We start from the raw sequence: 15439 nt of genomic DNA, 5'->3' as shown, positions 1-15439 counted from the left end.
TCCTGGGCATGCCTGCCCTGCCAGATGTCTCCAGGTCTGAGAAGAGAGACGAGCTGTGGAGGGAGGGTTTGGCCAGTGGGAGCTGTCTGCGAAGGATGTCCAGAAGACAGGAGTATAACAGGCTCCTAAGGCCCACTGACTTAGCCCAGCACCCCACCTAGGTTACTTGGTCCATACTAAGGTATGGAATGAAGTCTTCCCCACTTATTTAAGACACTGGTAGTAATTCTGCAGGAGATTGGTACGGGTTCCACAACAAAAGTGATCGAGATGGGGAAATGCTAGTCTATGATCCTGTCCTCAGGTCTTTGATGTGTCTTGGGAATCTGGGGTGAGGAACTATGGGATGGGGCATCTCCCTGGTAATTGACCACAAGATCTGTTTCACCAGCAACAAGCATCCACTTTTCATGGGACCCACTTGGAAAAGGCTGATTTAAACTATTTAAAGAAAAAGGAAGATCTTCTGTAGAAATATGAATTCAGGAAAGTATGTTTAGTTGACTTCAGCAAGGTAAAAATGCTTCATGGAAAGACATGGCAGGATCTGGCATAAGAGCCCTCAGACACGAAGAGCCCCCCACCCCATGCCCATTTCTGAGGAGGCCTGGTGGGCTGTGGCTGGGGTTTGGGCCTGCGTGTGTTTGTAGGGGTAAGGGCTAGGGGGTAGGAAGGTGGTGGTGGGCAGTTTCTGCCCAGGGCAAGAGCGAACACAGAAATGGATTTCAATGGTGTAATTCCCTTGGCTGGCCTGTCTCTGATGTGGGTTAGGTGGGAGAGGACCCTAATTACCAAAACCTGGGATGTAGAAGTTCGATTTTTTCCTATTTTCCTTTCTTTTTAAAAAACTCTTTAGTCTATTTTCTTTCTATCTTTGTGTTTGTTAAAGTGACATTTATAACAGCATTAGGGGCACGTAGGTGGCTTAGTTGGTTAAGCCTCTGATTCTTGGTTTTGGTTCAGGTCATGATCTCAGGGTCCTGGGATCGAGTCCCCTCATTAGGCTCCCTGCTCAGCGGGGAGTCTGCTTCTCCCTTTCCCTCTGCCCCTCCCCCATCTCGTGCTCTCTCTCTCTCTCTCTCTCTCTCTCTCTCTCTCTTTAAAATACATAAGTAAATCTTTTAAACAATGACATTATAACAGCGTTAATGATCAAAATCAGGTATTGTTGCCTCGCACACAGGCAATCCTGCCATCTGGTCATTTGAGTGTCTCTCATGCAGCCCTTATCCTTAAGGGGATGCATTTTCATATCACTGTAATCAAAGCATGGGTACAGTTTTATGTATTAATTTTTTCATTTACTGTCATTTCACAGTATTTTTTATGTGATTACGCTGTCCTCATAATTGTAATTTTGGTTGCTTAACTTTTTTTTTTCAAGTGAGCGTGCTCTCATTTGGACATTTTAAAGCTATATATTAAATAGTGCAGGGAAACATCTTTGCGCTTTTCCTTCCCTCAGATTCTTTTCTTAGAAGCCATTTCTGGAAGTGGGTTTACTCTGTCAAATGGTATGAATGCTTTATGGCACTGGCTGCCCCTTGCCTGGGGCCGGTTTGATGTCTACTTCGGACATCAACCCCGTGAGATTTTCGAATGCTATACTTGACCCGCAGCCTTTGGGTTGAGGGGACAGGGATCCAGCTTTGTTCTCACCTAACAGCTCCTCCTGGCTCTAGTTCTTTGTCTTCCTCTTCATTTCTCTCCCTGTCACCTTCCTCTCCAAGCCCCGTTGTGATGGTTTCCAGCTTCCCCTTCTGTCCGCTATCAGGATGTGGACATCTCCACCGTTAGCTCCGGTCCTCTTCCTCTGAGCAGGTCAGGCCTTTGCTGTCTTGCTCTCTGCTGCCACAGACCAGCACAGTTGTGGGCCAACTTCCTTCCTCCTCAGCAGTGCCCTCCCACTGAACCCCCTGGAGTGGAGAGAGGCCCAGGAAAGGCATGGCCCTGGGGGTGGGGGGACGGAGGAAATTGGTTTCACAGATGTACTTTGACAGGTGTTATTGGCCTCCTTTCTTCCTTCCTGTCTATGTCATGAATTAGGCCCATGGGCCGCAGAGAATACCAGAGCAGCAAGCCTCCCTGGGCATTGGAAACCTCTCTGGTACCTGGAATTTACAGCACTTAGAACTGAGAGGGCCTTGGAGACTGCTTAGTCTCCTCCCTTTATCTCACAGAGGAGAAAACTCTGACGCCCAGAGAGTGACTGTCCTAAGGTTGCTCAGTGAGCCCCTCCTCCCCTGTAATTGCTTCCTCTCCTGGCCACACAGCAACTGGGCCCTGCCTTATCTTCATCCTCATCTCTCAGCTGACTAAACCACCTTTCTCTTTAAACCTTCCTCAAAGAAACTGTGGTAATAGGTAGACAGGACACTCCTCGTCAGGGCTGCTCCTAGAGAAGGGGGCTCGTTGACAGGCTGCAGTATTCACCCAGTCCATAAATGTGATGCTGGGGACAGCGAGGAGACCTGCCCTGACACCCAAAAGGACAAAGAGAAGCACCACGGTGCAGTGGTTAAGAAGACAGACATGGGAACCAGGTCTGTGGGTTCAAATCCCTGAGCAGAGGCTTATAGAGGAAAGGGGCGGGGGGGGGGGCAAAGGCTGAGAACAGCACAAGTCTCTGTCCACTTAATAAAAGTGTGACCCGGGCACGTTAGCTCTCTGTGCCTTTACTTTCTCATCTGTAAAATGTGAATATTCACATAAGTGGAAAGGGCTTGGCAGAGTGTACTTAATAAGTCTTATATAAATGTTGAAAGAAAGACAGAAAGAAAAGAAAGGAACCAACCAGGTAATTTAGGCCAGCTACTGATAGTAGGAAGCAGTTTGAAGAGAGGTGGATAGGGCAAGCTTCTTTGAGGAAGTAAGTTTTCAACTGGGCTGTGAAAGGTAAAGAGTATCCCTGCCTCTACACCTTTCTTTTATTTGCTGTGTCTTGTTCAAAGTTCCAGAAAGTCTGGGAGATGATAGAACCATGATGGTAGACTCCTTCTTTTCAGGAAAAGACCTTGTTTTATGTGAGGAAGAATGAAGCTTTGGATTCCCCAGAGCCCTGCGCTCATCTTGTGGGACCTTAGGCTAGTCACTAGACCTTTGGGCTTTAGTCCTCCCCTCTGTGCAGTGGGGGGGAGTGAGGTTTGGTCATTGCTATACCCAGATGGCCTCTGGGTAGTCTGCAAGAGGGGGGCTTAAACTCTCCTCTCCCTTCCCTGTCATGGAAACAAAGCCAGGAAAGGTGGGACTGCCCATGTGCTGTGGGTTCCCTGAGTTCTGGAAAAAAGAAGCACGCATAGTTAGACAATTCATTCTTGGACTTCTGAACATTTGCTTTCTCATGAAATGTGAGTGGGGCTATGCTCTTCACATCCAATGACGTATGGAGCTAGTTTTTTTTTAATTAATTAATTTATTTGATAGAGAGAGGTAGAGAGCAGGGGGCAGGGAGGAGGGGCAGAGGGAGAGGGAGAGAATCTTAAGCAGACTCCATGCTAAGTGCAGAGCCCGAAGCGGGGCTCCATCTCAAGACCCCGAGATCATGACCTGAGCTGAAACCAAGACTTGGGAGCTCAACTGACTGTGCCACCCAGGCGCCCCATGGAGCTAGTTTTTAAAATTGGCCTGCTGGGTTTGTTCTGGGGAATTCCTGAGCAAGACAGCTGACCCCAAGGGCCAGGCCCTTATTTTAGTACCTTCTCCGCCAGCCGGCTGACTCAGGTCATCCAGGAAATCAGGAAGATTAACACTTGCTCTTTTTCTCCTAGCCGAGATGCCACGCCAGTTTCCCAAGTTGAACATCTCTGAGGTGGATGAGCAAGTCCGGCTCCTGGCGGAGAAGGTGTTTGCTAAAGTGCTCCGGGAAGAGGACAGCAAAGATGCCCTGTCCCTTTTCACGGTCCCTGAGGACTGCCCCATCGGGCAGAAGGAGGCCAAGGAGAGGGAGCTGCAAAAGGAGCTGGAGGAGCAGAAGTCTGTGGAGACGGCAAAAAGGTTTGTCCCCACCACCCAGCTCATGTGTGCACACTTGTGCAGGCCCAGGTGGGCTGTGGTTATGTGTCCTGAGATAAGCTGGCCTGTCCCTAGGAGCTGAGTTGGTTTCTTAACCAAGAACACTTAATTGACCACTTACTTCTTATTTTTTTATTTTTATTGTTATGTTAATCACCATACATTACATCATTAGTTTTTGATGTAGTGTTCCATGATTCATTGTTTGTGCATGACACCCAGTGCTCCACGCAGAATGTGCCCTCCTTAATACCCATCACCAGGCTAACCCATCCCCCCACCCCCCTCCCCTCTAGAACCCTCAGTTTGTTTTTCAGAGTCCATCGTCCCTCATGGTTCGTCTCCCCCTCCGACTTACTCCCCTTCATTCTTCCCCTCCTGCTATCTTCTTCTTTTTTTTTCTTAACATATGTTGCATTATTTGTTTCAGAAGTACAGATCTGTGATTCAACAGTCTTGCACAATTCACAGCACTCACCGTAGCACATACCCTCCCCAATGTCTATCACCCAGCCACCCCATCCCTCCTACCGCCCCCACTCCAGCAACCCTCAGTTTGTTTCCTGAGATTAAGAATTCCTCATATCAGTGAGGTCATATGATACATGTCTTTCTCTGATTGACTTATTTCACTCAGCATAACACCCTCCCAGTTCTATCCACGTCCTTGCAAATGGCAAGATCTCATTCCTTTTGATGGCTGCATAATATTCCATTGTGTATATATACCACTTCTTCTTTACCATTCATCTGTCGATGGACATCTTGGCTCTTTCCACAGTTTGGCTATTGTGGACATTGCTGCTATAAACATTGGGGTGCACGTACCCCTTCGGATCCCTACATTTGTATCTTTGTGGTAAATACCCAGTAGTGCAATTGCTGGATCGTATGGTAGCTCTATTTTCAACTGTTTGAGGAACCTCCATACTATTTTCCAGAGTGTTTGCACCAGCTTGCATTCCCACCAACAGTGTAGGAGGGTTCTCCTTTCTCCACATCCCCGCCGACATCTGTCGTTTCCTGACTTGTTAATTTTAGCCATTCTGACTGGTGTGAGGTGGTATCTCATTGAAGTTTTGATTTGGATTTCCCTGATGCCGAGCGATGTTGGGCACTTTTTCATGTGTCTGTTGGCCATTTGGATGTCTTCTTTGGAAAAATGTCTGTTCATGTCTTCTGCCCATTTCTTGATTGAATTATTTGTTCTTTGGGTGTTGAGTTGGATAAGTTCTTTATAGATTTTGGATACTAGCCCTTTATCTGATGTGTCATTTGCATATTTTCTCCCATTCTGTCAGTTGTCTTTTGGTTTTGTGGACTGTTTCTTTTGCTGTGCAAAAGCTTTTTATCTTGATGAAGTCCCAAGAGTGCATTTTTGCCCTTGCTTCCCTTGCCTTTGGTGATGTTTCTAGGAAGAAGTTGCTGCGGCTGGGGTCGAAGAGGTTGCTACCTGTGTTCTCCTTTAGGATTTTGATGGACTCCTGTCTCACATTTAGGTCTTTCAACCATTTGGAGTCTATTTTTGGTTGTGGTGTAAGGAAATGGTCCAGTTTCATTCTTCTGCATGTGGCTGTCCAATTTTCCCAACACCATTTGTTGAAGAGACTGTCTTTTTTCCATTGGACATTCTTTCCTGCTTTGTCAAAGATGAGTTGACCATAGAGTTGAGGGTCCATTTCTGGGCTCTCCATTCTGTTCCATTGATCTATGTGTCTGTTTTTGTGCCAGTACCATACTGTCTTGATGATGACAGCTTTGTAATAGAGCTGGAAGTCCGGAATTGTGATGCCGCCAGCTTTGCTTTTCTTTTTCAATATTCCTCTGGCTATTCGGGGTCTCTTCTGGTTCCATACAAATTTTAGGATTATTTGTTCCATTTCTTTGAAAAAGGTGGATGGTATTTTGATGGGGATTGCACTGAATGTGTAGATTGCTCTAGGTAGCATTGACATCTTCACAATGTTTGGTCTTCCACTCCATGAGCATGGAACGTTTTTCCATTTCTTTGTGTCTTCTTCAATTTCTTTCATGAGTATTTTATAGTTTTCTGAGTACAGATCCTTTGCCTCTTTGGTTAAATTTATTCCTAGGTATCTTATGGTTTTTGGTGCAATTGTAAATGGGATCGACTCCTTGATTTGTCTCTCTTCTGTCTTGTTGTTTGTGTATAGGAATGCCACTGATTTCTGTGCATTGATTTTATATCCTGCTACTTTACTGAATTCCTGTATGAGTCCTAGCAGTTTTGGGGTGGAGTCTTTTGAGTTTTCCACATACAGTATCATATCATCTGCAAAGAGTGAGAGTTTGACTTCCTCTTTGCCGATTTGGATGTCTTTTTGTTGTCTGATTGCTGTGGCTAGGACTTCTAATACTATGTTGAATAGCAGTGGTGATAGTGGACATCCCTGCCATGTTCCTGACCTTAGGGGAAAAGCTCTCAGCTTTTCCCCATTGAGAATGATATTCGCTGTAGGTTTTTCATAGATGGCTTTTATGATACTGAGGTATGTACCCTCTATCCCTATGCTCTGAAGAGTTTTGATCAAGAAAGGATGCTGTACTTTGTCAAATGCTTTTTCTGCATCTATTGAGAGGGTCATATGATTCTTGTTCTTTCTTTTGTTAATATATTGTATCACGTTGAATGATTTGCAGATGTTGAACCAACCTTGCAGCCCAGGGATACATCCCACTTGGTCATGGTGAATAATCCTTTTAATGTACTGTTGGATCCTATTGGCTAGTATTTTGGTGAGAATTTTTGCATCCATGTTCATCAAGGATATTGGTCTGTAATTCTCCTTTTTGATGGGGTCTTTGTCTGGTTTTGGGATCAAGGTAATGGTGGCCTCATAAAATGAGTTTGGAAGTTTTCCTTCCATTTCTATTCTTTGGAACAGTTTCAGGAGAATAGGTATTAATTCTTCTTGAAATGTCTGATAGAATTCCCCTGGGAAGCCATCTGGCCCTGGGCTTTTGTTTGTTGGGAGATTTTTGATGACTGCTTCAATTTCCTTAGTGGCTATAGGTCTGTTCAGGTTTTCTATTTCTTCCTGGTTCAATTTTGGTAGTTGATACATCTCTAGGAATGCACCCATTTCTTCCAGGTTATCTAATTTGCTGGCATAGAGTTGCTCATAATATGTTCTTATAATTGTATTTCTTTGGTGTTGGTTGTGATCTCTCCTCTTTCATTCATGATTTTGTTGATGTGGGTCATTTCTCTTTTCTTTTGGATAAGTCTGGCCAGGGGTTTATCAATCTTGTTAGTTCTTTCAAAGAACCAGCTCCTAGTTTTGTTGATCTGTTCTACTGTTCTTTTGGTTTCTATTTCATGGATTTCTGCTCTGATCTTTATTATTTCTCTTCTCCTGCTGGGTTTAGGCTTTATTTGCTGTTCTTTCTCCAGCTTCTTTAGGTGTAGGGTTAGGTTGTGTATTTGAGACCTTTCTTGTTTCTTGAGAAAGGCTTGTATTACTCTATACTTTCCTCTCAGGACTGCCTTTGCTGTATCCCAAAGATTTTGAACAGTTGTGTTTTCATTTTCATTTGTTTCCATGAATTTTTTTAATTCTTCTTTAATTACCTGGTTGACCCATTCATTCTTTAGTAGGATGCTCTTTAGCCTCCATGTATTTGAGTTCTTTCCGGCTTTCCTCTTGTGCTTGAGTTGTAGTTTAAAGCATTGTGGTCTGAAAATATGCAGGGAATAATCCCAATCTTTTGGTACCGGTTGAGACCTGATTTGTGACCTAGGATGTGATCAATTCTGGAGAATGTTCCATGGGCACTAGAGAAGAATGTGTATTCCGTTGCTTTGGGATGGAATGTTCTGAATATGTCTGTGAAGTCCATTTGGTCCAGTGTTTCATTTAAAGTCTTTATTTTCTTGTTGATCTTTTGCTTAGATGATCTGTCCATTTCAGTCAGGGGGGTGTTAAAGTCCCCCAGTATTATTGTATTGTTGTCAATGTGTTTCTTTGCTTTTGTTATTAATTGCTTATATAATTGGCTGCTCCCATGTTCGGGGCATAGATATTTACAATTGTTAGATCTTCTTGTTGGATAGACCCTTTAAGTAGGCTATAGTGTCCTTCTTCATCTCTTATTACAGTCTTTGTTTTAAAATCTAATTTGTCTGATATAAGGATTGCCACCCCAGCTTTCTTTTGGTGTCCATTAGCATGGTAAATGGTTTTCCACCCCCTCACTTTCAATCTGGGGGTGTCTTTGGGTCTAAAATGAGTCTCTTGCAGACAGCATATCGATGGGTCTTGTTTTTTAATCCAATCTGATAGCCTGTGTGTTTTGATTGGGGCATTTAGCCCATTTACATTCAGGGTAACTATTGAAAGATATGAATTTAGTGCCATTGTATTGCCTGTAAGGTGACTGTTACTGTATATTGTCTGTGTTCCTTTCTGATCTGTGCTGCTTTTAGGCTCTCTCTTTGCTTAGAGGACCCCTTTCAATATTTCTTGGAGGGCTGGTTTTGTGTTTGCAAATTCCTTTAGTTTTTGTTTGTCCTGGAAGCTTTTTCTCTCTCCTTCTATTTTCAATGATAGCCTAGCTGGATATAGTATGCTTGGCTGCATATTTTTCTCGTTTAGTGCTCTGAAGATATCATGCCAGTCCTTTCTGGCCTGCCAGGTCTCTGTGGATAGGTCTGTTGCCAATCTAATTTTTCTACCATTGTAGGTTACATATCTCCTCTCCCAGGCTGCTTTCAGGATTTTCTCTTTGTCTCTGAGACTCGTAAGTTTTACTATTAGATGTCGGGGTGTTGACCCATTTTTATTGATTTTGAGAGGGGTTCTCTGTGCCTCCTGGATTTTGATGCCTGTTTCCTTCCCCACATTAGGGAAGTTCTCTGCTATAATTTGCTCCAATATACCTTCTGCCCCTCTCTCTCTTTCTTCTTCTTCTGGGATCCCAATTATTCTACTGTTGTTTCGTCTTGTCGTATTGCTTATCTCTCGAATTCTGCCCTCGTGATCCTGTAGTTGTTTATCTCTCTTTTTCTCAGCCTCTTTATTTTCCATCATTTGGTCTTCTATATCACTGATTCTCCCTTATGCCTCATTTTTCCTAGCACTTAGTGCCTCCATTTTTGATTGCACCTCATTAATAGCCTTTTTGATTTCGACTTGGTTAGATTTTGGTTCTTTTATTTCTCGAGAAAGGGTGTCTCTAATAACTTCCACACTTTTTTCAAGCCCAGCTAGTATCTTTAAAGTCATGATTCCGAACTCTAGGTCCGACATCATACTAATGTCTGTATTGAGTAGGTCCCTGGCAGATGGTACTACCTCTTGTTCTTTTTGCTGAGGTGATTTTTTTCATCTTGTCTTTTGTCCAGAGGAGAACAGATGAATGAGAGAACAAAATGCTAACAGGTTAATAATGTCCCCAGCAAATATACTCTATACAAATCAGAAAAGACCTGAAACCAGGGGAAAAGAAAGGGAAAGAAAGAAAAAAAGAGGAAAAAAACAGAAAAAGAAAAAGATAAAAACAAACAAAAACAGAACAAAACAAAAAAAAAACAGAATATGATCAGACTAGTGTATAGATCAGTGCCACACACTAGATTTTGGGCATATTTTGGTCTGTTAGAAGAAAGTGCCTCCTAAAAGTTTAAAGGAAGAAAGACATATATGTACAAAATAAAGGTTGATACAATGAAGGGATGGAAAGTGACTGTAAAGATGAAAATTGTAAAAGATTTTATAAAAGGAATTGATAAGAAGTTGTTTGAAAAAAGAAAGAAGATTAAAAAAAAAGGGGGAGAGAATGTGATCAGGCAGGAGACTAGAACAAAGCCATACACTAGTGATTTAGGGTATATTTTGATCTGTTAGGAGAAACTGTATCTCAAAATTTTAAAGAGAGAACAACTTATATATATATGCCAAAAATCAGGGTAACTACTATGAAGGGGTAAAATATGACTCTAAAAATGAAAAATAAAAATTTTTTTTTAAAAAAGGGATTGATAAGATGTTGGTTGAAAAAGGGAAAAAGAAAAATTCAAAAAAAGAAAAAAACAGTTAAAAATTAACTTTGAAAAACTAATGAATCATGGTAAAAAAGCCATGAATTCTATGACCACTTACTTCTTGAAGTATGTCTTGGTGCCTGTGTTTGGTTGAAAAGATCAAAACCCACTTTTTCTCGTCTGCTGTTTGAATAACAAATGGTGTGCGTAAACACACACCATTTGCGAATGATATTTCCATGTTCTTATTGGAAATTTGAGGATTTCTTGGGAAACAACAATTTTACTTCTTTTCATCACTTGACAAGTACTTGGCATTATTAAATAAGTCCATTCACTATTTGCCAGGTGCTGTACCAGGCGCTGAGGATCACTAATGAACAAAGTAGATATAGTCCCTGCCCTGTAGAGCTTACAGTTAGTTGGTCTAGACCATAGTTAAGTAACAGGACAAGTTAGATAAAACATGGCAAGTTCTGGTAAGACCTATATCAGTTTGGGTCGAACCAGAAAAAAACAGGAGCCATGTAAGTACTGGAAATAGGATTTTAATGCAGGGAATGGTTACTGAGGTGGTAGAGAACCGAGACGACAAGCAGAGGACAGAGACTGGAGGCAGTAGGAACCCGCTACCAGTCTAGGCTGGAGGGATGATGGGAAGAGGTCGTGTTGCTGACGCCCGGTGCCTCGGGTGGGGAAGTTGGAACCATGGTGGCCTTCTCAATGGAAGATGAGCCAAGGAGGAGAGGCCACGGCTGCAGAGATGCTTCTAAGGCAGAGATGGAAGCAGGAGATACCTGGCTTTAATCCTTCTGGCACCTTCCAGTTTCTCCCAGTGGTTGCCACTGGCCAAACCTAGCCAGAAGCCAGCTGACACAAAGCTGGAAACACAGGGGAAGGTGAGGAGTGGATCTGAGCACGCACAGGACTAGCATGGGTGCTATGTGGTGGATGAATAAGGAGTTGGAGCAGGGAGGGAGAGAGAGAGAGAGAGGGAGAGGGAGGGAGTAACCACAGGCTGGAGGGAGGGTCAGGACTCAGGTCAGACTGGCCTTGGGCTCCCTGATAAGAAGTTGGGATCTTAGTACAAGGGCAATGTGAAGTCCTCATCGTTTCAGTTTATCTCACCCAGGAGAGTGGAATTGAAGAAGAAAGGAGCTCTGAGAAAGTGTCTAGTGGGGCTTTAGCTAGGTGCCTGCCCAGCCAGCACACTGCAGACTTCAGAGCTAACTAACATAGTAGAGCTTGAACCCTATCTGTGACTTCATCAGCAATCAGGTCCTTCCTAAGATACCACCTAATTTTTAAAGGGAAGCCCTTTGCTTTCTGGTAGTCTAGAATTTCAGTATTTCCTTAACATTTTGGGAAAGAAGTAAAAAGCTGAGTACTGGTATAAAGGCAAGAACAGAACTTCACCATCCAAAAGAAGTGCTTTCCTTCCTCTGAGGGGTTCTGAGCCCCCGAAGTGAAGGGGTAGAGTGTGCCATCTGTCATCTGTGCGTGCCAGCCAGTGTTAGGTGAGGGGGAGTGGCTGCCAGCCCTGCGGTGTGCTCCTCCCTGGAGGGGCAAGAAGAGCGGGACTGTGGAGACCCTCCTCCACCCTGCACTGGCTCAACAGAGGGCTGGCTTTATGAACTGAATGGTGTGCAGGGCCCTCTGTGTCATATGAATCGTGCATTTTAGACCCTTAATAATGAGAAGAAAAGAAGTCCTGGCATTTCTTGTTATTAGGAATAGTGGGTTTCTGAGGCCACTTTCCATTACAGGGTGATGCTGGGCCTGATGTCTCCAAAAAGAGGTTGTTCTCTTCTTACCAATGTCCAGCCTAACAGCAAAATGGAAACCTTCTTACTCTTGGTCCACATGGTGCTCCATGGTTTCCAGAAACTCTTCTGTAGGCTCCTCTCCAGAAATCATGTTCTGTCCCTCCTTGCTAGGATTGGTGGATTGGTGGTCTCAGTCTGCATCTCTCTGGAAGCTCCTTGAGATTTGCCTCTGGTTCCCACCTTATCCCCAGGATCCAGCCCAGGACTTAGCCCATGGTGATGAGCAGTGGGTGTGTAGCAGAGAAAAGATGTCCTGTTCCTTCGCAGCCAATGCAGATACTACATCAGAGTGGCTACAGCTCTCTAGACCACTGTGTTCTGCCACCATTAGAATGTTCTATGACCTTGGAAAATTAGGAAACTCCTCTGTGCCCCAAGTCTCTTCCTCACCTAAAAAGCGGGGATGGTAACAGTAGCTACTTTTGTGGGGTGTTGTGAGGAATGAGGGGATTGACATGGGAAGGGCTTAGGACAGTGCCTGGGTCACAGGAAGCCCCATGTCCCTGTTCCGGGTTTGCCTGAATCCCTGCCGAGGAGACAGGTGCAGCAGATGCTCGCTGCGGGCTCAGTGCTGGGCTGCTTGCCTTCTTTACTCCCCACATCAAGCTGATTAGTTGGATATTCTTATTGACTTCCATTTTGCAGATTGGGAATCTAGGGCTCAGAGACGTTAAATTAGCCTGCACGAGGATGCATAGTGAGGAAGTGACAGAGCAGGGACTAGAACCCATGTCTTTTGAATCTAGAACCCCAACTTTGATCACCAGGCTATTCCATCTCCAGCCAGGGGTGGAGTCTTTGGTGCAACCTGGAGATGCTGGAATGACACCGGCTGCTGCTCGCCAGGGTATAATTGCTGGCTTTTGAATGAAAGGTAAGGCAGCTGGGCCAAAGCTCCTCACTGCCTACTGGTTTTCTGCCAAAGGACGGACTGGTCCCTGGACTTACCTGTGGGAAGTCCCAGTGTTGTTCAGAGCTGTACGCCCCTAATCTGTCTTTTAGCTTCACTGCTCAGTAGAGGCACCATTATGCAAATATTCAGATGTGAGCAGTCCCTGGAGGAACCCTCTCCCCAGCTTCCTCTTTATTTCTGGCTCCTCCCTGACATTCTGGAATATAAATGGTGATATGGAGCCGTGCTGTAAGGAACCCACAAGCCCGGAGCCAGCAGCACATCTCCAGATGCTCGGAGTCTGCGGGTCTGTGTTTCAAACTGTGACATGAGAAAGGGCATCCAGTTTGGACAAAGCCCTTCCTCCTGGCTCCTGTGATAAGCCTGAATATTCTTGGTACTTGGAGAAGACCTTTCTTTACAACCATTGCCTTTTTCTCTCTTTTTAAAAAAGAAAAAGAAAGAAAGAAAGAAAAAAAGAAAGACAGAAAGAGAAAGAGAGGCACAGACTATTATTGTAAGTCTCATGTAAAGGCACAAACTAAAACCAGGAAGTAAACCAGCTTCTTATAAAAAGAAGAAAAACTGGATGGTGAATAGGAAAGATGAGCCTCTGCAGCATGGAGGCTGGGTGTCCAGGTTGCCAGCAACTCTAAGAGCTGAGCTGGGCTCAGACATCACCCTTCTAGGATGGGGGCCGACGCCAGAGAGCCAATGTTCTAGGCTGCTCAGAGAAGCTCTCATTTTGCAGGCTAGACCAGATGAGGAGACCAGCAGGGACAGCTTGCCACAGGGCCCTGCTTCCTTAGGAAGATGACACTGGGATTCTGTTGGGAGTCCCAGGTCTCGGTTGGGACTTGGGGGCAGGTCAAGGTGAGATGGTTGGGCGGACGACCTATGGAATCAAAGTTAGGGGGCAGAGAAAAGAAGATGGGAGAAGCGGAGAGGTACCCAGAAGCTATCCCTTTGTCCACATTGAATCCTATCATCCTCCCTAACCAGAGCTCACCCACTCCACTAAAGAACAAAGTTGCAGCTTAGGGCCACATTGATGGCAACACGAAGAATGTTTAACCAAAGTGTACATTAGTGCTCCCCAGCTCTCCTGTTTCTTCCTTTTAAACAGCTTTATTGAGGTGTAATTCACATACCATGCAATCTACCCATTTAACGTGCATAATTCAATTGTTTTATTATATTTGCAGACTTAGGCAACCATCACCGCAGTCAACTTTAGAGCATTTTTATCACCCCCAAAAGAAACCCTGTAGTTTTTAGCTGTCTTCTCCTCAATACTCCCATCCCATCTCCTACTTATTCTTTACACAGAGTTCTAATAACCTTGATGGTCTTACCCTGTGACAGATTTAAGGAAGGAGATTAGAAGTGGGGAGAGGGATTTCCATGGGCAGGGACGCAGAAGTGGTGCGTGGTGACTGTGAGCTCAGGCATGGTGGTCAGGCCACCGGTTCAGATAACAGCCCATCTCTTACTACTGAGGGGCCTCTGGCGAGGCTCTTAACTGCAGGAACCTATTTCCTGATCTGCACAATGAGGATAATAAAAGCACGTACCTTGCAAGAATTAAATGAGCTAATACGCATGACTACTTAAGACAGTGCTTGGAACATCATTAGTGTTCTTGTTTTTATCATCATTATTATTTGACAGTCAACAGTGAAGGAGAAAGTCATGAAAAGCAGACACAAGAATTCGAAGCACAGCAGTCTTGGGACAAAATGCCTCTAAGCTCATGACTGGGTAACACAATGATGACTACAAGTCATCGAGAGAATTTTAAATTGTGTTCAGCATGCTCTGATTAAAATATAGGAATTACGGATTTCATTTGAAAAAAGCCACACCATAGCTGTTTTTTTTTTTTTAATTAGGGTATAAGGGGACCAGATTTTATCTGAAAAGTGTAGCTTTCTAGAACAGCTACTTTCCCAGTAAAACAGATAAACAGGTATTTGTTAGGAATTGAGCATGGTACAGCTAGTGTTATTAAATTGTTCTGTTTCATGAAATTTCTTAAATCAGGGGTAGGTAACTTTTTAAATTCAGGGCCATTAATAAAGGAGCCACATTTATTTTCTTTAAAAGATTTTTTTAAATTTATTTATTTGAGAGAGAGAGAGAGAGAGAAAAAAGCAGGCTGCATGCCCAGCATGGATCCCAACATGGGGCTCAATCTCAGGACCCTGAAATCATGACCTAAGCTGAAATCAAGAGTCGGACGCCCAACCAGTGAGCACCCCGGTGTCCCAAGGAGCTTCATTTAAACAGTTTGATTCATCTGCTTTTAAAGTTAAGAATAGAGAGTATTAGGCCTATTTTAAAAGATAGTCGAGATTGTACTTCATTTTGACCTCCGGAGTCTTTTAGGAGGAAGGGCAGCTGGGAAGGGCTGGGGAGAGGGAGGAAGGGAGCTGGCAGGCAGCGGAGACCCACGTTTGGTCAGGAGGGAGCCAAGGGAGACAGTGACGGGTGAGGGCGGGTTATCAGAGGGAGGTGAAGGGAGAGACAGGGGTTGAGGTTGTGAGTCTTTACACCTGATAGGCTTCAAGTGTGCAAATCAAAGCTATGCCCACCTGGGCAGGCTGCTGGTCCCTTGATGTGCACACAGAGTAGGTGCTGTCCGTGGGGCCCACGGGCTTGGCATCCTTTCTCACAGCACCCGCCCATCATGGGCACACACCATAG

The 15439-nt window shown here is 44.3% G+C and overlaps 1 protein-coding gene across 11 annotated transcripts in view; it reads left to right on the top strand.

The window, feature by feature from the left end:
• The window catches only part of AMPD3 (adenosine monophosphate deaminase 3), a 52223-nt gene that overhangs the window by 7098 nt on the left and 29686 nt on the right, over positions 1-15439 (top strand). For 8 of the 11 annotated variants that reach the window (XM_025894389.2, XM_025894391.2, XM_025894390.2 and 5 more), the window contains exon 2: positions 3768-3993. In XM_025894389.2, coding sequence (XP_025750174.1) covers positions 3773-3993 — 221 coding nt within the window. In that variant the 5' untranslated portion in view covers positions 3768-3772. Of the gene's footprint in view, positions 1-2443; positions 2544-3767; positions 3994-15439 lie in introns of those variants that run through there. The other 3 variants (XM_025894394.2, XM_025894386.2, XM_025894395.2) reach the window with 3 other exon arrangements.

Source organism: Callorhinus ursinus, unplaced genomic scaffold (genome assembly GCF_003265705.2).
Source record: "Callorhinus ursinus isolate GAN/ISIS: 27379988/994484 unplaced genomic scaffold, GSC_fseal_2.0 scaffold49, whole genome shotgun sequence".
NCBI lineage: Eukaryota > Metazoa > Chordata > Mammalia > Carnivora > Otariidae > Callorhinus > Callorhinus ursinus.
This window is presented reverse-complemented; position numbering and strand designations above follow the sequence as displayed.